Here is a 26,727-nt window from a genome sequence, read left to right as displayed (position 1 = left end):
TAAAACGAAAAGCGTCGCATGTAACATGGATGGAAACATAAATGTAACATGGATGGAAACATTAAAGCTTACGCATTTACCGTAAGTAAAGGGCGGTTGCATGCACTATTCTACAGTAGAATGAAATTGTTAACGGCTGCAGCAACAAAATGGACATTAAAGGTCAGTAGTATAGTGGCAATTAGATAGAAAATAGAAAATTAACATATAATTAAGTAAACATAAAAAGGGCCAAGGAATAAGGTCTTACTTAAATTCTTCAATATAATCGAACCCAATGACAATTATAGCAACTGAAAGGACAGCAGCAACTAATCTAGCAACAGTCAAAAGTAAAATTACCCAACACAGCTACTTCCAATCACAGCCTTTACAACTTTGATTCAAAAAGTAAGAATGACAACAACATGTGATATTGCTAGTGTAAGGAAACATAATTTTTTTTATTTTTTTTTTCTTCGGAGAATGAGAAAAAATGAAAAACAAAGCACAAATACCGAAAAGCATTAATACATCTAGTTATAATTTGTCTATGCATAGTCTTATCTCCACCAATTTGATCTAATAGGGAAGGCATGATCTATCATGCTAATTTCCAGGTTCTTCCACATCATTTTATTCTGTTTAATCTTAGCCAAAAGGCAAAGAAAGGTATTGTATCTCTTTTATATGCTCTTATCTTCAAGCTGCCATAGATCCCAAAGTAGCCTGCTTTTGCTCAAGAAGTTGTGTCAACGCACTGTCAATTTGTGCAAATACTTCCTCCTTGGATACATTTCCATTCACCTGAAACAAACAATGGCAATCCAACTTAGATTTCAGGAAGAACAGTCATTAAAAAAAAAAAAAAAATACACTCAGGAAAACACACACACACACAGAGATGGCTTAAAAACATGTTGCCGAAGTGTAGATTTTTTTGTTGTTTTTTGTCTATTAGCTAAAATTATTCCAACCATGCAATAAAAATATCACCTTCTGATTTCTAAAATAATTATTTGATGGAAAAAAAAAAAAAAAAACTTCATAAATAGGAAGAAGAGACATGAAAGTGTTTTCTCAGTGATTAGTTATTAGAGAGTGACCATCCTTTAACCCTTGACCAAGTGGAAATGATTCATAGCTGAACAGTGAGGCTGCAGACAGATGTGAAGTGTCACTAAACTTATAAAATCAACAAGTTCTCAGAAACACTCAGGCTATAACAACAGAAGAGGATCAAAGTGAACTGAACAAGTTATATCCTTGTGTGGCTAATTCAAAAACTGCACAGGATAATAATACTCAAATGTATACATGTGCACAGTTAAGAAAGCTCAGACCAACATTTCATAACACTCTGTTGAACCCAGAGATCGTTGATATTCCATACATATATCAGCAATTCCCAAAAAAAAAAAAAAAAAAAAAAAACTTTTGGAGAGCTATATTAGCCCAAATTCAGAAGCTCTCCCAAACAAGGTTGATTCTATACCATCTCCCAACTCCCCATAACTGGAAACTCTAGAGGCCTCTACCCTCTAAGAGAAGACCATAAGCAGCCACCACCACTTGAAGACCAGAATGTCCTCATGTTAGAATTTCCCATCTTTACCTTCACCTACTCCACTACACACTCCACTTCACCTACCTCTACTCCACTACACACTCCACTTCACCTAACCCACTATCACCTCCACTACACCTACTACCACATTACCTTCACCTACTCCACTACACACTCCACTTCACCAACCTCTACTCCACTACACACTCCACTTCACCTAACCCACTATCACCTCCACTACACCTACTACCACATTTTCTTCTATATATAGATTGTATAGGAATTGTAATTAATGCATCTTGTAATCTATCAATCAAGACATCAATCAATAATACATAAATTATTACATGGTATCAGAGCAAGGTTAAGAATTTAATATTTTTTCGCTTCACCGGCGGGCGGCAACCTCGCCTTGGCCGCCCGCCGGACCTCAACCTAGTCCGCTAGAATTGTCTACTACATACCTACCTCCTCATCATATCTTCATAACATCTCATTCTCTCTCGGCATCATAGTAGCCGTGATACTGCTCATACTTCTGGACAGCGGAGAGAACATCGTCTTTCTCGATCTTTCCGCCGACGCCGGTGGCGAGATCCAAGGCTCCGGCTTTCGACATCACTCTCCCCAAATAGTCCATAGCAGCTTCTCCACCGGAAAGATACTCCTAACAGCAGCGGAAAAAAGGTGTTTCCCTCAGCCAAACAAGGCTCAATAGCTGTGGTCCTCATCAAAATACGTGTAATTGCTACTCCTGAACTTGGTTTCCCTATCCTTGCTAACAAGCTTCTCAAATGCTTCCGGGCCATGTTCTTCTATGTACTTCTCAGCAGCAGTTAGAATGTCATCTGGCTTACTGAAGATGTCCTTCTTCCTTGGGACATACTAGACGTTAACAGTCTGCTGTGGGTTAAGAAAGAAAGGCCTCAAATAATGCTCATAAACATATGCAGCACCACTGATACTCTTTATGATGGTGGATATTTCAATGCCATTACAACACAGCACCTTGAAATTTATTTTATTTTATTTTCTTATCTCTCTTTCTGACCATTACAACACAGCACCAGCACACTTGTTCCCACCTTTCATCATGGTCTCCACTTTCTTTTTCTTTTTTTATATTTATTTTAATCCATCTTTTTTGAAAACAAAACCAATATCACTTTTTTTAATTCCTTAATTTATTTTAATAACATGAGTGGCCTCTCTTTTCCACCATCTCCCTCTTTTTCTACACAATATTTTTGTACCACCGCCCACTCCATGATTTCCATATTAATATTATTATTATTATTATTATTATTATTATTATTATTATTATTATTATTATTATTTTCACAAAAAAAAAAAAAAAAAAAAAAAAAATTCATTCCAGTTGATTTTTCTGCCTTACCACACCTACCATTCGAGTTTGCCAAACACACTTATTTTATTCATGTCAGGATCAACCCCGATCATAATTTTACACGAGAAAAAAAAAAAAAAAAAAAAAAAAAAAAAAAAAAAACCACCATAACACACCCAACACCCACAGTGGGATTTTTCTTCTCTACTCTGCTGCAGATCTCTTCTTCTTTCCTCCGTCCTGGGCGGCCCTTGACGGTGCTGCCTCCGTGTTTCCTACGCCGCCGAGCACGTTCACTCCTCCATACTCCTCCACTGCAGCATACGGCGGACCTCCAAATCGGAACATCACAGTGGCCTTCCGCTTCAGCTCCTTATTTTCTGCTTTCAGCACACTTATCTCTGCTCGCGCATCCTTATACATGCGTTGGAGCAGAGCCAGCTGGGAATTTAAATGCTGCACCTCATTTGTCCTACTCTGCAGCCGGTTCGACAAATTTGTGACCGCCGTCATGGTTTCCACGCATGACTTCAGAGTATACTGATTAGCCTCAATATCAGTTTGCACCGCCATTTTTTGCTCCACCGACCGCATCGGAAAGTTCAATGGAGCAAAACCAGAGGTGTTTGGTTGAGGTTCACTGGCCACCGCACCAGTTATTTCTCTTGTGGGCTCGTTCAGTTCTGGAAAGAGCGTGAGCAGGTTCTGGGTAGCTGGACGGGAAGAAGAGGCCATGTTTTTTGGGTTGCTAAGTGTTTCAGCGAAATAGCAATTTCAGACTGGTAATGTTCGGAAGGGTTGGTGACAGAATGGCAACAAAGTGTTCCACAGTTTCTCTCTCCGCAGAGGCAGAGTTTTTTCAGCGAAGGGTTGGTTTCAGAGGTTTCAGAATGGTATGCCTCAGCCTCAGCCTCCGTCTTGGTTAAATAGCCGAGGCAGCCACGCGTATCGCGCGCCTCTTGCCGCCCGACAAACTGGCACGCCTTTTCATGGCACATCTTTTGACAAAGTGGACACGCCTTTTGATGGCACGCCTTTTGATGGCACGCCTTTTGATGAATTGGGCACGCCTTTTGATGGCACGCCTTTTGACAAAATTGGGCACACCTTTTGAGGGTGCAACTTTTTAAGAGTCCGACAAGACTCTGTAAACTGTCCCGACATTGATTCCGGTTAGTTTTTTACAAGTGTCCGACAAGACTCTGTAAACTGTCCCGACATTGATTCCGGTTAGCTCCTTTATGGGTCCGACAAGACTCTGTAAACTGTCCCGACATTGATTCCGGTTAGCTCCTTTATGGGTCCGACAAGACTCTGTAAACTGTCCCGACATTGATTCCGGTTAGTTTCTACAAGGGTCCAGCAAGACTCCGTAAACTGTCACAACATTGTCTTCTACAACGGTCCGACATGACCCCATAAACTGTCTTCTACATCGGTCTGACACCACCATACAGTGTCCTCTACAACGTTATGACACCCCATACAGTGTCTTCACCAACGGTCTGACACGACCATACAGTGTCTCCTATCCTTTTTTATTTTTATGTATTTTCTTGTTTTGTTACTCTCTCCAAACTCAAGTTGGTTAGTTTCTCTCCTCCTTGAGTTTGCGGGGGGCTGTTAGAATTTCCCATCTTTACCTTCACCTACTCCACTACACACTCCACTTCACCTACCTCTACTCCACTACACACTCCACTTCACCTAACCCACTATCACCTCCACTACACCTACTACCACATTACCTTCACCTACTCCACTACACACTCCACTTCACCAACCTCTACTCCACTACACACTCCACTTCACCTAACCCACTATCACCTCCACTACACCTACTACCACATTTTCTTCTATATATAGATTGTATAGGAATTGTAATTAATGCATCTTGTAATCTATCAATCAAGACATCAATCAATAATACATAAATTCTTACACCTCAGTCCGATGCCATTTGTCATACCCCAACCCCACCTGTATAGTATTTTGTCCACCAATATAGGTAGAGATGAGATGGGTAGAGTTCACATTGCTTGGAAGAATGTCTGTATCTGGGTTAATATAGCTACCCCCCCGTGTAGGGATGTAATCGGTTTGGTTTGGTCCGGACCGGACCAGTCCGGTCAGTATTTAGGTAAAAAAATTCCACCAAACCAATAATGTTGGTTTTATTATTTTAAACACCAATACAGACCGCTTTTCCCATCAAACTGCACCGCACAGCACCGAACCAATTGAAACGGTTCAGTTCAGTTAATCGATCTAGGACCTTTCAAACTTAAGCCACTTTTAAATATAATCACTAATCTATATAAAAACATTAAATTAGTTATTTGTCTACCATTTTAAACATATCCAATCCATCCATTTAATAAATACTTTTTAATTCCTAGATTAACAAAAATAAAAACAAAAAAAAAGTTTAAAAATATTAAGATTTCAAGAATAATGAGTTAATTATATATAATAAGAGTTTACAAACTCAAGTTATAAAGATGATAAAGTTAATTAATTAAGGTTAATAATTTATTATACTTATTAATATCATTATATTATTAGATTATATATATTACAAATACAATATATGTTGAAGCAGTCAGTTTTGGTTTAGTTCGTTGCACAAGATGCTTGAACCAATACCAAAACGAAAACTGAAAAAAATCAAATTTGAAATCCGCATAAACTGATTCTTATTTAAAAACAGACCAAATATAGCTGATTTGGTCGGTTTTTCTAACATCCCTACTCCTATGTAGGCCACTTTTGGTGTGTATGGGCACACTAGACGACACAAATGTGGACAATACTATGCAGGTGGGGTATGGCACAAGCACATACACAAATGTGTGTGTATGTGTGTGTGTGTGTGTGTGAGAGAGAGAGAGAGAGGGGGGGGGGGGGCGAGGGTAGGTGATAAGCTACTAAGATGGTAGACGATGTAAGCTAGTTGATAAATTAGGCAAACACATAAAAGAGCTAGCAACAATATCAGTTGCAGCTCCAAGTAATTTTCATTAATATATTCATGTTATGAACGATTTTTTCATTGATTTTCCTTTATTTCTTTTCAGGTATCGAGGTTTCATTTGCATTTTTATATGCAATCCTGATTCACACACATACACACAATAAGGGGAGGCTGAAAGAGTATATCACATACCTTGACAGTTACGTCCTCAAACATTGAAAGCACCGACTCCACATTTTGATGATGAGTTTGCAATCGCAACTTTACCTAAATAAGGCCAATATGGGACAAAACAAAATTGTTGATGATATAGAAGGTGAACCATCAATAAAAATGGAAACCTTAGTCAAAGAACACTATGAGTTCTTCAAAGTGCAAGTATTCAAGCCACGTAAAAGAAAATTTTGAAATTACCTTTTCTTCTGTGTCGTCAAAGCGTTGGGTAAGCCTAGAAGCAATTTCTTCAGTCTCTGGTGGAGAATACTTCAAGTGGTATATCCTACCAGTAACAGGATCTAACCTACGCCCAACCACTCGCTCAACAAGATTATCCTCGGGGACCTGCAAACATAGAGGCGAATGCTTAGGTCGAATTACAGAAGGTAAAGCCAAAAAAACTTATTAACAGTGGGACAACTAAATAAGGGCCAGAGATAATTGAATGCTGACATCACAAACTAATACCTGTGCAAGCAAGATAAGCCTTCATGGACTATAAAGATAGTTTCAAGTCTACACAATAGCCACACATTGTTTTTGGCTACCATGTGGTTCTTGGAATCTCTTCATGACGTGATGATTCAATGTAACTAAATGGTTATCAAGTACAACAGCAACAATAAAAACAACAAAACCTCACTTCTAGAAGGATAAATATGTCTGGCTGAAATCCAAATTCTTGAAGAGCAGTTGCTTGAGATAAGCTCCTTGGGTACCCATCCAAAAGCCATCCATTTTCTTGAGAATCTGGTTGTGAAAGGCGTTCCTTCACCATCTACATGATCTATAGGAAGTCAAGGATTTACATTTGAAAGAGCAAATAATACTGCAAAATAAAAAACACCAAACCTACCATGACAACTATTTCGTTAGGGACCAATTGTCCTTTTTCCATGTATTCCTTTGCTTGCTTCCCCATTTCACTCCCAGATGAAATTTCTGCCCTCAGTAAATCTCCAGCCGCAATATGCACCAGACCATACTGCATATATGAAGATGACTTGATTCAATCAGCTTTTCTTCATGGGCCAATAAGACCAGCAACTCAACAGACAGAGAAATAATGTCGCCAAGAAAGCACACATTAACAACTTCAAAGCAGAGCATCAAGAAAATGTTGCTAATCAATTTAATTAAAAATTTAAATTATACTTTCACGTACAACTTTGGTGGTAAAACTGGAGCACAAATAACCTTCGAGTACAAAGGAAAGTCTTGCCTGAAATTAAAAGTGGGCCTTATAGGAAAAGATGGCCAATCGACTCATCAGCTAACAAACATTCCAACCAAGTTACATTAAAACAAGGGTAAAAATGTAAAACTTACTACACAGATTGAAAAATCCAAAACATGGATTCTTTTTGTACTGAAATATGTTAAATTAAATCTAGTAACAAGAAGAAAGTTTTATGTCTTTCATCTCGTTAAGGCAAAACATAATTTAAAAACAGAAACTACCAATAAAATTCATATGTTTATCAATAAGGAATACTAATAATGCAATAACTTTTATTTGATAATTTTTTCATCAGCTAATGGGCCCTGTAACAGAGTGAAATTAGCATCCTCTGCAAACTGCAGAAGACGATTGTCCATAGAGTCCTAGACTAAACTAAACTTCAAAAGCATTTTAGGGGTAGGGGTAGCTATTTGCTTTCTGCACCATTCCCCATTTCAAGGACCCTTTCTCTGCAGGCACCAATGCTGGATACTCATCACAATCTGAAATTTTCTAATGTTTTACGAAATGTAATCTTCAGTGTAAAAAATAGTAATGTGACTCAAGATGTAATAGTTGATAATAAGGGAAATGTAGTAAGTAAATAAAACTCCTCTAATAGTGAGATCTGGTTGGAATTTAACAAATATATGGAAGTCTCTTTGGCAACCTACTAAATTCTTCATTAATTCGGTAGGGACTGTCGAGTATTTGATGTCGTCTATGACGTTGTAGACGACGTTTTGATCGTAGTCCTTGAAAGTTATTCTGCCAAAGAAGTAATTGTGTTGTCCGAGGCTTCTGGCTCAGGCGGTTTTGCCTGTTCTTGAGGGTCCTTCAAGGTTGAGGGAGACTGGGCAGATTGGCCGCTGTTTTGGTTCCTGTTATCAGAGGAGGAGGAGGAGAGTTTTTCGTCAGTATATAAATAGTTGATATTGTTTTTGTGTATCCCTAATCTAAGGAACTCATCTTCCCTCTAAACGGAGAGACAACAATTTTGACATAACTCGTATTAAACGAAATTTCGACTAGCAAACAAAATATTATTTTCTGCCAATTTTTTTACTTCTTCATTTAAGAAAGGAAATGAATTGAAGGGACTAGTATATGAGGGTCTCTCTCTTTTGTAATGATCCCTCGAAAATATTTTTAATTTGGGGTATTTTGTTACGTAATCGGTGGGACATCTTTCTTTACAGAGTATAAAGAATTGTTCCTCCGTTTCTGCTTCTGCAAGTATTCCCCTCCAGAGTTCGTCTCTGTTTTTCAAAGGACTTTTCCCCTTCAATGAAAATTCTCCCTATTCGACGAACTCGCCCCCTTTCTGTATATACTGTCGACTTGCTGTTGGCGAATGGAGTTTTTCTATATTTGGATGATAGATTCTGCCGTTGGTTCCAATGAGATCGAAAAATCTCGGGTTAGAGGTTTTGATCTTCTTTGTGCATTGAACCATGGCATGAAGGTGAGGGTTTCCATCTTCGTGGAGCTCTCTTGCGACAAGGATGTAGTATGGCTGACTGGCTAGTTGGAGAAGGGATTGGAGGAGTTCTAAGAGTTGTTCTTTTGGGCATGGGCATTGTGGGTGGGTGAGTAAAACATTCTTGGCATAAAAATGGAAAGAGGCTTGGCAAGGCATTTTATAGTGATAAACAGTGAACCCACACCAGCCGTATAAGGCCTCCCTATTAGTTAAAAAACCTAGTGTGAATGGTGTGAGTGGTGTGACTGGGTAGGCACTGTATTAATATTACCAGTGCCCCCCCTCCTGCTGATCTGGGCCGTCCATTACTGTACTTATGGACACGTGTATGGATGTGGTTAAAAGGAAGTTACACCCGAGCCCAGGTGTGAGTGGTGTGAGTACTTTTGATTCCTTTGTCAGATAGTGCTATACAAATGTTGCTTTTCTGGTGGTTTGTGTGGTTGTAAAGTAAAATATTCTTGCAGAATGATAGACATAAAGCAAAGACGGGAAAATAAATGTATTTGAATTATTTTGAATGGGGAATCTTCGTCCTTACACGCGGGCCAGTTTTGCTATATATTTGGTACCAAAAAATATTTTGTGACAGAGAGGAATATGCTTTTGCAGTGGGATAGCTATTGTGGTGAAATTGTTTTCTAGTACCTTGTTTCGTCCCTCCTTTTCTTTTTGTCTTTTTTTTTTTGATTTATTTGGTATACTATGTTGTACTCTTTAGAAGAGTATCCCGAGAATTACGGGCAGTTCACTCAAATGTGTGTAGATCGTTTTTTGTCTAGGCAAATAGGACTGTGGGAAGAGAGCCGGCGGTCAACTTCGGCAAAGTTTGTTCCGGTGTACGAGGAGCAGAGGGCAAATATATCAAAGCTAAAGTGTCTGAACAGAAGGGTTAGCAGAGGTAAGAGAATCTGCAGAATTGGCCTTCGTTGGAGGACAATGCCAAACATCAACATTTTCATTAGTATATTTTTTAGATAACACAACAATAGAGGGGGCCCCCATTTGTGAATCTTCTGGCATGTCACTCATAGAATACTACAGATACCCCTTCATTTTACAATACGTAATCCCCCTTTTAATATTGAATTTTCAAATCGATACTTCACCATCCATGGCACATGTTTGTCATTAATTGAACAATAACCATTCCCATAATAGACTGACTCACATTAACAATCCACCGAGAAAATAAACCACGCCTGCAGACTGTCATTACCATCTAACCTCCGATCATAAACATTTACTCTGGCCAACCCATTGACATTGGGTGCGCAAAGGGGTGAATATTTTATCAACCTTAATACTTTTTTGTTTGTAACTTAACCTCAATTGAGAAAATAAATTAGGCAACGCAAGTTCAATACAACTGAAATCACTTGCTAAAACACCTTCAACAACCCTAGTTTTTATATCGTTCACCTCCATTCAAAACCTGAACATTACAAATAAAAAAACATAAATTATAATTCTAAATAGCCTTAAAGTACATTTGACTCCTTAAAGTAATTTTGCATTCTTTTCCACTAATAGTGGCAGCCACTAAATATATGGCACCCTTCTGAATACTTCCAACATTTTGTAGTCCGTCCAAACATCAACTGGGAAGAACCGGTCCACAACTTCTATCTCGTGATGAACGTACTCTCTGTCCTTGCCACCAACGAGCTTGAATCTCATTTTCTTTAGCATCCGAAACCGGTCGGACTGGTCAGGATCAACAATCCAGGTCTCAGGATTACCCTCGCCAACTCCAATAAATATCTTGTCAGGTGTGGGGACAGAATCTGATGGATTATTATCACTTATGACAAAAAACAAAACGTGATGGACCACAGTTTCGTCTTTAGCATCTTGTCCCAATTAAATATTCCCAATTAATTTTATACCCTTAACTACGATCTTGTCTGATTGGCAGTTACATCTCTTATTACCGAGCTTAATACCATTAAGCAATCTCGCCACACCTTTATTATTAAATTTAACGTCCCTTAATTGTTCATCGTACAGCTGCAACTTCCTCACTCCCCTCCTAGTTTTCTTAATATATTGGGAAATATTCTGAACGTACCGTTGGCAAACATACGCCGCCTTAAAAGGTGCATGACCACGATAACTCCGCTTATATCCACTGGCCGTCGGTGTCCTTGACTTCCGGTACGCAAGAGGGGTCCGATACTGACTGCTTCCTATTCCTTCAATTTTTTATAAAACACTCCAAATCTTTTATCCTACAAATTCTGCAGATTCTCTTACCTCTGCTAACCCTTTTGTTCAGACACTTTAGCTTTGATATATTTGCCCTCTGCTCCTCGTACACTGGAACAAACTTCGCCGGAGCTGACCGCCGGCTCTCTTCCCATAGTCCTATTTACCACGTCAAAAAGCGATCTAAACATATTTAAGTGAACTGCCCGTAATTCTCGGGATACTCTTCTAAGGAGTAGAACATTGTATACCAAATAAATCAAAAAAAAAAAGACAAAAAGAAAAGGAGGGAAGAAACAAGGTACCAGAAAACAACTTCATTCACAAATCCTCCATGTTTAGGGTTTGATTAATCAAGGAAGTTGTAAATATTTGAAATAAAAGGGGGCAAAAGAGACTCTTTTCTTAGAGGACAATGCTCTCGTTCATCTATTGCCACGTGAAAGAATGCTAATATGAATCTATTAAAGGGGAAATTAGCATTTCCCACAAATTTTTATCAAGTCAAGAAAATGTCGAGGCACACAATATATTTTTTTGTCCTCAATTTTCTCATCCTTAAATCTAGTTAGGTTGTGTTTGGATCAAGAATTTGATGAGGGATTTATGAACGGAATGGAAAAGTGAAAAAAGTTTATAGTTTCTATTTCATTCATTTTTTCCTTTTCCTCCACAAATCACTCCTCAAATCTTTTATCCAAACACAACCTTAATCTATTTTGGCATGCATGTATATTTCAATGTTCTAGTGCAAACCTCTTAAAGCAAAAACTTTCCACCTCAAAGAATTGATATCTATCACTTTCCTGAGCAAATGTGTTCATTTTTGTGAGTCTCTATCTTTATATCAAGGGAAAGCCTCAAGAATTTTTTGAAATTAGATGAATTCCAATTAAGTGATCTAAATCAAATGATCTAACATAATCTTATTCCTTCATTGACATTGTCCCTGAAACAATCTCTCTTTGGGTTCAGTTAGTTGCACAACAAGTTAAATGGAGCTTTGATTAACAAAGAGAGAGATTAGCACAGACCCCATTGGACTTGGCAAAAGGGGTAGGCTTTGGCTGGGATGAAGTGAACACAAATTGTTCAAAGCGTATGAGCATGAATTTATCTATAAAAATAAAAAAATCACAGGTCATCTATGTTACATGTTCTCGAATATGAGTATCATGTGCAGGTGCATATCAAAGAGTCAAAACTTCATAAATCTAAATCTTAGGATACTAAGATATGTATTCAAAAGTGGGATATGAGTACGGGGACACGTCATGAATGCTTATATATATTGCATGTTGTATATTATTATTATATGAGATGTTGTAAGTTACATAAAAACGTACTTGAAATTGAGTAGGATTTGGAAAAAATATGAAATTTCAATCTCATCCATGTGAGAAGCTAGATATGTTTCTTTAGTAGCAATGTGAGTTTCTTCTCTACAAATTTCATAAAAAAATTAAAAGATCCAAGTTTCTAAATTGGGTACTAATGCCAGACACATATCCTACACCGTTACCCTTGTCAAGTTTGGTGACATGGGTATTTTGGGGGACATAGAAGAGTCCATAACAGGTCCTATAGGCAAACAAAGAGAATGCAAAAGGAATGAATCAATTAATGTATAAGCACAACCTAAGTTCATTATTCATTTACCAAAATGGACAAACAAGAGAAAACATTAGGTATCATGATACGCCTTGTGAGGTCCAAATAGATGTGATCTGAGAGATGGAATTGCATATCCAGCTGAGTTCCAATTATAGTTGCATTTACAATTCAAATTCCAATAACACTAAGGTATTGTTTGGTTTACCGGAATGGAATGATCATTCCCTCGTAATGGTTGCTACCGTTGTGTTTGGTTAAGAGATTTGGAAAGAAATTTGAAATGGGAAAGGGAAAAGGCGTGTGAAATTAGGTTAAATGTACGTATATTTTATTTATATTTTACCTACCTTTTTTCATTTTCTGTTTCCAAATCCTCAACCAAACACAGAGTAAAAGAATACTAAAAAATACATTACTTCATTCACAATTGTAAATAAATGATCATTTTTCCTTTCCATTCTATCCCATTCCACAGAACCAAGGGGAGAGAATATGGAGAAGAATAACATACTTTCTTAGTGATGAGCTGACATTGTGTCCCTTTACCTGAAGCAGGAGCCCCAGATATCATCACCTTCAGTGGTTCTGGCTTATTCCCTGATGACACAACCTGCCCAAAACCCATCAAGAATAAGAAAGCCAAAGATCAAATCACAAAAAACAAAAAATAAAAAATAAATCAAAGCCAGCCTCTGTTTGGTCACCGAGAATAAATCGAGAAAAACAGTAGCTTTCTGCAGTTTAGTTGGTGAGAAAATTGGGCAGAAATTTTCCTTTCAAATTCTCAGCTACCAAACATAGACGGAGAGAAGCCAATTCCAAAAACTCCCAAAATCATCATATCACCTGGAAATAGGAAGGCCTCCGGCGGACTAGGGTTTGTTGGTAATAAATGCCGCGTGAGGAGGACAGAAACAAGTGTGAGTGTGAAATGGATTTTGAACTTGAAAAACAAGAAGAAGAAGATGGAGAGACGGTAGCAGAAACAGCTGAATTCGATGATGATGATGATGATGATGATGGAGATGGATACTTTGCTTTGGTCGTCGCCGGGAAACTCAATGAACAGCAAGCCATTGCTCCCTCCTTCACCTTCGAATACTACAGTCTGTGAAAATACCAATAATTTATTAATGATTATCAAACGTTACCAATAACTGGTCACAAATAGATTCTTCCCTCTGATTTTTTTGTAGAATTATATAGATTCTCCTGCGTTTGAACGCTATTAGAAAGTAAAATTACCCTACTACCCTTCAACACTAAATCCGCCGAAAAAAAAAAAAAAATTATTTGGTGGCTCAAATTTTTGTAGCTCGAATGGTTCGAATGTGTCAAAACGACGTCTTCTATATTCAAAACGACGTCGTTTTGGATGTTTTGAACCATTCGAGTTATAATTTTTCGAGTCACCTATCATTGTTGAAAAAAAAAAAAATTACAAAAAAAAAAAAATAATAAGTTGACTAATTTTAGTGACTTTTTTATTATTTTAACTAATTTTTTAACATTTCATAAATTAAAATACCAATATTATCCTTATTTTTTTCCTTCCTCACTAAACCTATTTTTTTTGTCTCTCATTTTACCCCTAGTCACTCAGCACCAATATATACCCTGCAGCATGTCAATGGCGACTCTTATCTCTCCATTACTATGCCATTGTACTTTTATCATTATCGACCAATTGCTCACTCTCTTTATCAACATCTACTAATCATTTACTTCTCTTTCTACCGTTATCGGCCATAAATATTAGCACATCTTTTTATCATCATCAATCTCAACACATAATTAGTTTCAACCACATGTAATAATTCAAATGAGACATCTAAACTCATAATGGTGTCGTTTAGGAAGAGTTTATTTGGGTTCTTTTGGCTCTTTGAGCCACAAAAGACAGAATAAGTTATTTGAGTCATAACAGACAAAACATCACATCTAACCCATAATTATTATACTTTTCTCTCAAAAAAAAGTTAAAAAACCAAAAAGCTCTTCCCAAACAAACTTTTGAGCCCAAGTTCAAATAGCCACAAAAGCTAAAAAACTAAAAGGCCAACCCACTTCCCAAACGGAGGCAATGTGATCATGGTGAGTTAAACATTCTTGTAAAATATAAAAACAAAAAAAAACAAAAATTTGAAATGGACAACTCTGAGTAAAGTTTAAATTTTCAAAAATAAAATTGTTGACATTATCAAAGACTTAAAACATAATGATTAATTTCATGATTGACCAACATGTAAATTATATATTATGCAATTTTAAAACATTAAAACACAATGTATTTTGCAAAATATAAGAGGATATATGTATTTATTATATATTTTAGAGAGTTTATTTATAACTTATCAATACTTAAAGAGTAATGTTACACTTACTATCACTATCAAAATCTACATAAATCTTAAGAACAATAAAAACTCTTATTTTATTTACACTCACCCCTCTTCATTACCACTTCAACCACCATCACTACTAGTTCTCTGCATTTCACCAATCATCTGATTATTAATATATATATATATATATATATATATGTGCGCGTGTGAATAATTGAAATAGTAGTGACAAAGGCCACCTAATTGTCAAGAAATTTAATATAAATAAATAAATAAATAAATAAAAGGGCTTGAAAAGGTCGTGTTTGGTATAGTTTAGAGGAATAGCTTATAACTCTTTCTTTTAAATAATAATAATAATAAAGTCGTGTTTGTATGTAAACAAGTGATTGGTGTAAATTTTATTTATAACTTAGGAGATAAAAAATAATTTAAATAAATTAAAAATCAATTATTTGAAAGCTAAAAAAAATTAATTTTCAATTATCAACTCTTAATGTGAGAAATTGCACCAAATGAATCTAAAAGCAGCACTAAACAATCTATATAATAAAGCAGAACGGATTTTGAAAATATGTTAGACACAATTGTCCTACTAGGACATTTGAACGGTTGAGATGACTTTCAATAACAACATCTAACGCTAAAAAATGTATGAACCAATTTAAGAATTTCATATTCCCGCCCATAAACATCTTCTTAGTGTCCATGTGTTAACCCACGTCCATGCTCTCTCTCTCTCAAAGCCATATCTCTCTCTCCCTCTTCCACGCTTCTCACTCATGTCCACGTCTCTCTCTCTCTCTCTCTCAAAGACCGAAACCCTAACCCACGTTTCTCACCCACATTCATTTCTCAGCTTTTCATAAATTCATCTCTCTATATGTTTGTGTATATATACAAGTTTTAGTAACCTTAGGTTGTTTTGATTATATATATATATATATATATCGAATTCAAGCTTTTTGTGTATTGGCAGAGAGAGAGAGAGAAATGGAAGAGAAGAAGTACGTAGCGACAAGTTTCGATTGGGGTTGTTTGAGAGAGAAACACAAATTTGGGTAAAATGGTTTTCTGGGTTTGAAGAAATATTTCTCCCTCTTCATGTCCTCTCCCTCTCCCTCCTCTGCCGTCGTCAGAAGTAACACCTACAGCAACTCTTCATCCGTTCAAATGTCCCATCCCCCAAATCGATGAGAATAGTTTTAGATCTCAACATTCATTGATTCAGACCAATGTATAACAATCAAGGGAGAAAAAGAAGAAAGAAGACGACATCGATGTCGATCCAAAAGTGTTCGATGATTTCTTCGATCATTGCACATGTTAATGGATGATGCGTGTTGGTTGTTTTTTTTATTCTGATTTGTTTAAAGTTGTTTATATATTGATATTGATCATTTAAGTAAAAGTTTTTTAAATTCTGATTTGGGTACCCTGTTTTGTTTGTATATTGATATTGATCATTTGGGTACCCTGTTTTCATTTTTTATTCTGATTTGATCAAAGTTGTTTATATATTGATATTGATCATTTGAGTAAAAGTTTTTTTTTTTTTTTTTTTTCCACCACATATATTGAACTGGGTTTGATTGTCTCTAGATATTGTTTTGCTTTTGAATCTCTATTTCAAAGGGATATATATGGAAAATGCTATAACTCTTAAATTTTCACTATATATAAATTCATGAGTGTGGAGTTCACAAAATTTGGTATTGGAGTTTGTTCAGGCATATGATCAATCTGTGGAATTTTTGTTTTTGATATAGGTCTATCCTGATCCCGTTAGGGTTGTGTCAATTGGCCGAAAAGTGGAGGACCTCTTTGCTGATCCAGAAAATGATGAGTGGTTATCAATTTCCGCAGAGTTGTGTGGAGGTAGCATCTCTTTGTAATTTCTGGTGCCACTTCTGGGAGTCCTATTAAATATTAAGGTGTAGTGTGTTGATTTTTTTAGGGACCCATTTATCAAATACATGAGAGGCTAAGGTGTTTGCTCTGTTGTCTGAAGGGGGAATTGCCAAGGGAATTCGTAGAGTAACTGCTGTTACAACAAACTCTGCTTCTAAGGCCTTGGAACTAGCATTGTCACTTGAGCAGGAAGTAAATGAGGCATCAAAAACAGAAGGAAGCTCCCTGGAACAGGTTGTCACTTCTTTTTATTATTTTTACCAGATTTAGATTCAGATACAATGTAAATTCAACTGCTTTTTCAAATTCATTATTCATGTTGACCGTGGCTTTTTGTGTGATAGTTTGAGTTACATTTTCTTCTTCCTGAAGCAAGGGTGTTGCTTAATTCATTTTTCATGTGTGACCCTGCCTTCCTCCATCAGCTTTTCTACCCTTTTTAACTTGCATTGATCTCTTTTTTGCCAGGTCTAAAATAGTTTTTCTGTTTATTTCATTCTTTCTACTTCTAAGGGACCAGTCTTTATACATTCCTTGATGTAGGCATTGTATCAACATGCCCCCTATGGGCCCTACCTTTCTACTCAACCATATCAGCATTCTTCTGTTGATTACTTGTAAGGACGTTTCTAAGCAATTGGTGTTATGATCCTGAGCCATATCCTGCTTGCGTGCCTTAAATACATTTCCCATCAATTGGTTTGCAAAATTTGCTATTTATTCACTATATATAAATTCACTATTAAATAAATGATTAAATTCACTATATATATAAATTAAGTTAACAACCTTATTTAAGAGATCCATTTTGATCATTATATTTAGGGGAAATAACTGCACAGGGTAAATGTGAAAAAAAAAATTACAAATTAATGATAAATTTATAAATTTTAATAATAATGATTTTATAATTTGTTTTTAAGTTACTATGAATTTTAAATTTCTCTCTGATCTACTTCGAATGGATTTCATTTTGAAATGTGGTTTGATTTCTAAAAGGTTTTATTGTGTTTGAATTTGTGTTTCTAAGATTTGGGTTTGGGTTTGTAATTTTTAATGTGTCATAATGTTTATTAATTGGGTTATGACTCCCATTCGAAACTCAAACTTGAGCAACAATGGAATTTAAATAGGAAGAGAGAGACGTAGAGGAAAAAGAGAGACAGAGCGCTCTGCTCGAAAAAGAACAAAAACAAAAAGAAGTAGAAGAAGAAAAGAAAAAGTAGCTGTAGTTAAATAATTGCACAAAATTGTTTAAAGAATAATGCTACAGGATTGTTATTGTTTAAATAATTTTTTTTATATTAACAATTTATTTATTTTTATTAAAAAATAAAAAAATATCAAGTAGTTTTGATTATTCAGATACTTAACATATATTTGTGAGAAACCTAACGTCATTAAAAAAAAATGTTTCCATTAAATTTTTAGTAACAAATTATATAAATTATATTTAATTACATTTTCATCTCATTATTATTTACATCGTGTCTTTAGGCACGAGGGTATACACTATGGGAAGTTATTATTTTATTTAAATTCTAAAGCGTCTGGTACAAGTAAAACTGTTACAAATTCTTCAAGAAGAATAATTTTTTTTTAATTTATATTTTTTCAATATCTTTATCAAAAAATACTACAGACTCCATAAATTTAAACATAATACGTATACATTACAATTATATTTTAATCCTAATATTATTTACACCGTGCCTTCAGGCACGGGCATACGCTAGTATTTTATATATTTCAAATAGGTTATTTTTTAGTAAACTTTAGTATAATGGTGAAACTACGCCATCGTTGATATGTAATAGTATTTTACAACAATAAAATGCTGAGTGAATTTCATTATATAAATATAATTATCTTATATAATTCAACTGATTAATTAACCCATCTTACACTTCTGCATACTAGGATACATTTATATAGAAAGTTATGATTGAATGGAGACATGGTATCACTATTATGAATTTATGATTTTCTTGGGGTCCATCTTGCCCAGTAAGTTCAATTTCATGGTTGTCATCTTTGGACTTATTTTTAAAATCTAAACCATTTAAACGGTAGGATTATGGTTCACTGTTGTATAGTGGGCATAGATTTTGGGCCTCATGGGGTCTGTTTTTTTGTCCTATTTTGATAATTTGAATAATTAATTTTTAAAAAAAATATTAAGTAGAAAATACTTGTAAAAAATTAAATTGGTCGAACATTGATAATATCTTCATCAAATCATATTTGTAGATATTAAAAAAAAATGAATTATAGATATGATTATAAGTATAAAATTGAAAACAAATATGATTTAATGAAGTTACTATTAATATATAATTAATTTAATTTTTTATAAATATATTTTACTCGATATTTCTTAAAAAATGAACAATTCAGATTATTAAGATAAGACTCAAAACAAACTCCATGAGGTGCACAATAGTTCCATTGGTCATTCATGCAAAAAATTAAATTGATAAAACATTGAAAGCTATCTAATTGAAACACATTTACTATTAAAAAAAAAATGGTAATTACAAATTTAAAAATAAACCCTCTATTTTGTTATGCCTAAGCTAATTGTATGGGCATCAATTTAATTTGAATTATTACATTTTTTTATGGATAATCTACGGGTCAGGGTCACTGCTGTGCGACTTACACAATAGTGACTGTTATGCAGCTTATGAAAATTATTTCGGACTTTATTTTCATCATCCGAACCGTTCAATTTTTAAAGAATATTGAGTAGAATATACCTATAAACAATCAAGTTGATCGAATATCGATAGACTCTTCATCAACTCGAATTTGTATATATATATATATATATATGAGTATTAAACTGAATACAAATGTGACATGAATCATGCAAGAACAAGCTCAATTCATAAACAAGAGGGTAATTACTCTACCTTAGGTCTTGAATTAGAAGACTAGGAGCTCAATTTAGCAATCTACACTTCAATTCTCTTCAAATTCTAAGCAATATTGAGATGAACTCAACTCCTCAAGTCTCTCTCTCTATGGTCGGCTAAGGGTCTCACAAATAGGCTAAAGAAATGTTTGATTCAATGTATAAGGCTCAAGTGTGTGTGTGAGATAGTGGTCCACTAGGGGTAGTTCGGTAAATAAGGCCAACTCTGCAATTGATCAATATTTAATCTAATTTAATCATACCTAATCAGTTTTCAGATAATTATACCATAAAATCATATTAAATATGACGATCATAATACACTAACCCATTTCCGGTTCGGCCGCCGATAAGGCCTTCAATTAATAGTTTAAACATAAAACACGAACAGATCAAACAAACAGTCAACAGATAAAATGCAATTCAAACAGATGTATTCACTCAATTCGGTTTCAATTTCAGTCAGTTAGTTCAGTACTTTAATCAGTTCAATTCTCAGTCAGTTATCAGTCATTATCAGTTCCGTTTAACAGTAATTGGTGATTATCGGTAATCAATCAGTCATTAATCAGTAAACAGTATGAGGGTTGTTGCAGCGTGCATCATAATGCATAACATGATTGTTGAAGATGAGTGTGGTGGACATGCAAGTGTTATTAATTCTGCTACTCCAGCTTCCATCCCCAATATTGAGATGGTGGTAGATGAAACAGAACAATTTCAACAATTTCTTGCCCGACATAAAAATATAAAAGACAAAGAGGCTCACTATGTTTTGAGAAATGCATTGGTTGAGCATTTATGGGAAAGACATGGTAATTGCCCCATTTAGAAGACATGGTTATTGATTTAATGCTCCATTTATTGTTTTTGCACTTGGAGCTTTTTGAGTTTACATGTACTGGAGCTTTGTTTTTTACTCAAGGCACTGCTCTCTCATTTTCCCAACATGTAACAGTAGCTACAATTCTCTGTAGTGCTATTAGTTTTGTCTTTAGCAATGGGATGTAGATTGGAAGATACTATGAGATGTTGGGTTGGTAGTCATTGAAGTAGTAGCATGTGCCAATTTGAAGTAGTGATAGTTATATTTATAAAATATGTTCTGACTAAACAAAGTACAAAAACATAGTAATGAATTTCCTAGCACCAGTAATCTGGTAAGACATTACCACCTTCATATTGGCTAAAGCTACTAAAATCACCATTGCTAAAAGAAACAGAGTTGTTGGCTACTTGATCATTTTGTTCTAAAATTTCTAATTTTTTCCTTCGAAAATACTCACAATCAATTGGGTCTGCAATGCATTTCAAGTCCATCTTCCTGATTTCTTTCTCTTGATGTTCACGCTGAAGTTTTAATCTTTTACTTTTATTTTCAACTTGTAACATCATGAGTTACACACGCGTTGCAAAATCATTTTCCATTTTAGCAAATCATTATTCTCTTTGCTTTTGCCCTCTTTTCAAATTCACCATGATTTATTGGTTTCCTTCAATAATGGATTCAAGGAGATAACTCTTATTAGCTTCTTCTTTTTTGGGGTAAGTAAGTTATAAATTAAAGACAAAGGAATACAAAAACAAGGGGCATACCAGGCCCTACCAAACGTTATACAACAATCAAATAGAAAACAAAAGACAAACGAGCAGCACCATGCCACACCAATCCAAAAAAAACAAAAAGAAAGGGGCCCACCTGATAAAAAGAGCAAAACATATAGGACAAAATAAGGCAACCGAAAGATATGTTCATAGGCCCCATGGAGAATTGACGTGATGGTCCACCTCTGCTACAGTCTCTTCGTTTGAATCCAAATCAATGGATGATAGTGCTACTAGGGATGTAGATATAGGGGATCCATTTTGAAATCCTTCAAAGTAATCATACCCTTGTTTGGGATTTTCTTTAGGGGTATTGTCAAGCCATTTCTCAGCCCCCTTAAGAATAAGCCATACATGATCATATTGCGATCCTTTCCTCTCTTTAGGGTCTCGTGCAAATAGGATTTTGGCCTGATCCATCTGCAAAATGAGAATTAAAAAAAATAAAAAGAAAAAAATATTTACAGTAGTAACAACATTGTGTAAGATATAGGAGCTTCTTGTTCGGCATTTTTTTTTAAACATTAACTTATACACATAATAAATGACAAAAGTCTTACAAAATCTATCTCAAAAGCACCATTGGGATTAAGGCATTCAACTGATCAAACACATCCCCGGAACTTGTTAATGGCCTTCATTATTAAAGCCATGCGACATTGGAGGGATTTTGTTGTTCGAGAGCCAGTGTTGTAGCTTGGCAAGAGCTCATGATACTTGGCACTAATATGCTCCCATAACTTCTCTTTCTTTTGATTAGTACCCCGTACAGGATCTTGAGAAATTTCAAGCCGTGCATTACATAGATTTTTATCCTCTTCTATTAAGAATGCTCGACTACGTTGAACTGACTTTCCACCCAATTCACACTTGAAGACATTTCTATAGAAAGTATATATGGAAAGATAATTGTAGCTTTGATAGGAAAAGACTTGTGCTTTTAGAAAAGAAAGATATCTGTATATATAAACTATTTCTTACGTTAATGACTTGAATTCAACATTTAAAATGCTGATACTTTTCATCTACCAGTTGGTGAGAGAAGTTAATAAGGATACTTTGACAGGAATTAAGCATGGTTGGCAGGAGAAGTTAAGAAGCATGGTTGGTAGGATACTTTGAGGCTTTATATTGAAAATGTATGGTTTCATAGAACACTGTTTTTGTTCATTAACTTCATCTACCAATTTTTGTTCATTAATAAATATTTAATTTTGAAAATTTTATAAAATATATTTAATATTATACTCATTTTAAAGGTATGATTTCACCCTTTTTAATGATGCCAATTTTATAAAAATTCAATTTACATATTAAAAGTCATTTGTAATATAATAAAAAATATTGAATGAATAGTATTTTAGAGGGAAATCTCCGGCCTTATTTGGTTTAACTCTCAAAATATAATTTTTGAAAAAATTTCAAAAATTTTGTTTGGTTAGAAATTTTTTGAAATCTTTTTTCAAAAATCACTCTCTCTCTTTCCTACACATCAATCAATTACTTTTTCTCTCTCCTTTCTCATTCTCAATACTTTTTCTCTCACACACATCTACTCAACTACAACGAAATATCAAATTATCCCAAACTTTAAAACTCTAAAACTATTTTTGATTATACAGCGTGTTCCAGATGGAACGGGTCGGATCGATCCACACTCTTCTAACCGGTGCCCGAGGTACCAAGCCCACCAGAAGACCTGCATAAGAGTTCAACGGGGAACGGGGAGTCCCCCAGCTAACCCTTCAACGAGCAAGTTAGAAAGAGAGGTGGAATGTAGAAATAGAAAGCTTAACCTTCTTCTTGTCTTCGACCTCTGTTTATATCCTCTGGTAATCATTTCATTGTCCCTTCCGACCTGTCGTCATGGTCGAAATTCTATGCTCTAGCTTGCCTTGTTCATGGTGAGGCCGTTCTATCTCGACGAGGAGGGCTTACCGCAATAAATGCTGTAAGGGCCTTTATTAATGGCCGATGTGCAGTGCAATAACTTTGCAGGATCTTTGTTTGCTTATGTGGCTTGTCTTTCTCTTGCTACGTGTTTAGGTGCTATTGGTTCTTAATGTCATGTTGAGCTCCAACAGCGTTGGGCCTTAATATTTGAGTTATGTATTGGGCCCTAAACGGTGGGTTGTATCCTTTGTGGGCTTACCCGTGTCAGTAGTCCCCCATTCCCGAGTGCAGCTTTAGTCCAACGAAGGGAATAATGAAGGAAACGACGGTTGTGAGAGACTGTCGAGGCGAAGGCCGACCGAGGGGTGGGACCGACTGCGAAGGGTGGCCACAAAGGGCGACCAAGTAAAGGGGCCGACCGTGAGAAGGGCTAAGCATGAAGGGTGACCGAGTGGAGGGACCGACCATAAGGAGGGCCGACCGCGAAGGTGACCGAGTGGTATCGACCACAGGGAGAATCGACTGCGAAGGGTGGCCGAGTGGAGGGGCCGACCGTGAAGGTGACCGAGTGGTAGGACTGACCACGGGAAGGGCCGACCGCGAAGGGTGGCCAGGTGGAGGGACCGACCATGAGGAGGGCCGACTGCGAAGGGTGGCCGTGAAGGGTGACCGAATGGAGGGACCAACCATGAAGAGGGCCGACCGCGAAGGTGGCCGAGTGATGGGACCGACCACGGGAAGGACCGACCGCGAAGGGTGACCGCAAAGGGCGACCGGGTGGTGTGACGCGAGGCTCGAGAGGCTGCGGGGTACGTGTTGAAGCGAAGTGGAATAGACAGGGAAGGGGAAAGGGGGAATGGATCGTGGTCGTACACGTAGCAGAATCCCGTAATGGGGAAGGTTAGGCATTAAGCAATAAATGAAGCGATAGGTCAATACAGGGTGTTGAAAAGACAGTTTTGGCAGATTTTTGAAAATTTTCAAATTGGCAAAATTTAATTGTGACCCTTGGAATATAGGTAAGCCTTGGGCGTTTGGTATTATCCGTTTTACCTATCTCTTTGCAAAAAACCAAAACATCCTAGAAGTGAACTCGTTCGCTGCCAGTGATACACCCTTGCAACACTTTGTGGACTTTCTTGTGCCCACATCCGAAGCCATTCGCAGACACACAAGAGAGATGGCCCAAGAGGAAGCAACAACCGCAAGGGTTGATCCATTAGGCAACGACGATGCGATGGATTTAACAGAGCAGTATCGTACGGAGCGTAGGGAAGGAGGGGTAGTCGGTGAGGCGGTGCGGGCTCGTCCAAGGACGATGATTGTAGCTGTGAAACCTATTAGCCAGGTGGAGCCGGACCACTGGCACACCAAGCCGGACAAATCTACGCTTAGGGAGAAGGAGTTGGAAGAAATAAGGAGGAAGTACCAGATTCCCTCGGAAATAGGGTTAAGATTTCCTACATCCAAGAAAAGGGCGTCGGATGTGCGGCCGAGCGAGTTCAGCTTGTACAATGAGGCGTTGCGAGGGGGTTTGAGGCTATCTCTCCCACAAGCGGTGGTGGATGTGTTGAACAAGTTAGAAGCGGCGCCAAGGTAGCTGATGCTGAATGCCTGGAAGATAGTAATGGCCTCCGCGAGTGCCTGGCTGCAGGCGACCGGAGGGGTGGCAATGATAGTAGAGGAGTTCTTCTCCTGCTATAAGGCCTCCGGTCAGCAGGAGACTTGGGTCACTCTGCAAGCGGTGGTGGGGCGAGGGCTGGTAGCGGGTCTTCCATCTTCGGTGAAGAGGTTGAGGCCGAGGTGGTTCTTTATGACGGCAAACGGTAGGGCAGGAGTTCGCACAACGTGGAAGGTTCCCACCAAATCGATCGAGCCCAAGTTGGACGGAGTGGTAGAAGACCGAGTGAAGAAGGTGAGAGAATGGAGGGAGGAGAAAGGAATAAGATGGGATGAGCTGGTCCTTCCGTCAATGTTGTTTGCCCTGAACTTGGGGCCGCAACCATTGGAGGAGGATCCGGCAAGGGAGGAGTTAGAGAGGCAACGGAAAGCGGAGGAGGAGGAGGAAAGGAGATTGTTCGCCCAAGCGAACAAATATAAGGAGACACAACTAGGACCTGCTCCGAAGTTGGTGTCGAAGAAGAGGATTCGACCTCGTCCTAAACCTTTCGGGGACAAGAACCTGAATGAGTTTGCCCCTTTGCCATAACCCATAGACCCGCTGAAGGAGAAGGGCAGACGAGAGGTGGAGACAGGGCTGAGGAAGTTAAAGAAGAAAAGAGTCGCCACTGAGGGGGCATAAGATGCGCCCGCTTTGAAGAAGATGAGGGTTGGTGGAGAGGACACCCCCATGGCGGAGAAGGCAGAGGAGAGGAGGGTGGGGGCTACTCCAGAAGGGGTAGTTGTCCCAGAGGCACAAGGGGACGAAGGTCAAGGGGCCCAAATGACAAAAGAACACATGTGTGCCATGTGCCCCAAGATGCAAATGGAAAGTGGGTCGGCTCGCCCTGAGGAGGGGGCGGAGCGGCAGCCCAAGGAGGGTCCTGCACCCTAAGGAGAGGGAGAGGGGGTCAAGTTGAAGACTGCCATCTACCATGCTCCAGCAGTGTCTAGGTGACTAGAGGGAGAAGGAGGCCCAGCCAAGACAGCTGCAGATCGCCTTTTGGGAGTAGTGGAAGACGCAGCTGTGCGCTCGCTGGCCAGTTTCACTGAGACTGAGCTACTAAAGGGGTTGTGCTCTACCCAAATGGAGGCGACCGCCTTAACAGGGGCCCTACTGAACAAGGTGGCGGCTGCAAGAAGCAAAGTGAGGCCACTGAAGGCAAAGTTGGAGGAGGTGGAGGCCAAACTTGAAAATTTGAAGAGAGAGAGCGTAAGCTGAGGAAGGCCGCGCAGAGTGCGTGTGCTAGGGGGCTGGAAGAGGCCTAGAAGGTGAAGAAAATGGAGGTGTTGGCGATGGTGCAGAGAAATGTTGCCGACCGTGCCCATGCTGAGCTGCTCGCGACCAAGTTGGAGTTGGAGAAAGAACGCCGCAAGGTGGTGTCGCTCGAGTTCCAGCTGGTTAGCGAGCAGAAAAAACTGGAAGAGGCCCAAAAAGCCTGCACCATCTCCAACGAACGGTAGGATGAGGCCATGACCTGCAATGAAGATCTTTGTGCTCAGTCGATCAAAGAAAAATAAGAAGCGAATCTAAAGATCGCCGAGCCGGAGATGACGTTGGCAGACGAGTGGGCCAAGTCAATGGAGGAGAAAACGATGTTGGAGAAGGCTTTGGAGGAAGAAAATGCCAAGTTAGCCTCTGAGAGGGCAGCGTACCCCGACTTATGTGTCGCGGCAGTAGAACAGTTCAAGGGGTCTGCTGACTTCCAGATGGCTATCGATGCCGCGATCGCCAGCAACTTGGCAAGAGAGGGGCCTGGGGGGGCTGGCCCGTCGGGAGCGACCG

The 26,727-nt window shown here is 37.8% G+C and overlaps 1 protein-coding gene and 1 long non-coding RNA gene across 3 annotated transcripts; one reads left to right on the top strand and one right to left on the bottom strand.

Annotated features, from left to right (window-relative positions):
• Positions 1-355: 355 nt before the first annotated feature.
• On the bottom strand, positions 356-14,185 carry AMK2 (adenosine monophosphate kinase). Of its 2 annotated transcripts, XM_082874826.1 has the most exons (8): positions 13,458-13,786; positions 13,158-13,221; positions 12,032-12,114; positions 6,941-7,069; positions 6,728-6,862; positions 6,283-6,429; positions 6,061-6,135; positions 356-786 (listed from the first exon to the last, which is right to left on the bottom strand). In XM_082874826.1, exons 1-8 carry the CDS (start codon positions 13,686-13,688, stop codon positions 682-684), a joined length of 969 nt encoding a protein of 322 aa, XP_082730952.1. In that variant the 5' UTR covers positions 13,689-13,786; the 3' UTR covers positions 356-681. The 2 variants fall into 2 exon arrangements, with proteins under 2 accessions (XP_082730952.1, XP_082730953.1); XM_082874827.1 differs by lacking the exon at positions 12,032-12,114 and having other exon boundaries at positions 13,123-13,221; positions 13,458-14,185.
• A 1,983-nt stretch (positions 14,186-16,168) lies between these two features.
• On the top strand, positions 16,169-17,208 carry LOC145792401 (uncharacterized). The gene is made up of 3 exons (XR_014331800.1): positions 16,169-16,302; positions 16,726-16,834; positions 16,914-17,208. It is a non-coding gene; the product is annotated as an uncharacterized LOC145792401 (long non-coding RNA).
• The last annotated feature ends 9,519 nt before the right edge of the window (positions 17,209-26,727 follow it).

The sequence above is a fragment of the Camellia sinensis genome, chromosome 6, assembly GCF_055761805.1.
Source record: "Camellia sinensis isolate YWXY chromosome 6, ASM5576180v1, whole genome shotgun sequence".
In the NCBI taxonomy this organism is placed as follows: Eukaryota; Viridiplantae; Streptophyta; class Magnoliopsida; order Ericales; family Theaceae; genus Camellia; species Camellia sinensis.
The sequence above is the reverse complement of the archived record's forward strand: the minus strand, read 5'-3'. Positions and strand labels throughout refer to the sequence as shown.

What these genes read in the sequence shown, in the direction of transcription:
- AMK2 (XM_082874826.1), bottom strand. Translation starts at nt 13,688, where the DNA reads ATGGCTTGCTGTTCATTGAGTTTCCCGGCGACGACCAAAGCAAAGTAT. An exon ending in CTAACGAAATAGTTGTCATG is followed by an intron (nt 6,863 to 6,940) that starts GTAGGTTTGGTG and finishes TAGATCATGTAG; the next exon opens with ATGGTGAAGGAACGCCTTTC. An exon ending in TTGACGACACAGAAGAAAAG is followed by an intron (nt 6,136 to 6,282) that starts GTAATTTCAAAA and finishes GGCCTTATTTAG; the next exon opens with GTAAAGTTGCGATTGCAAAC.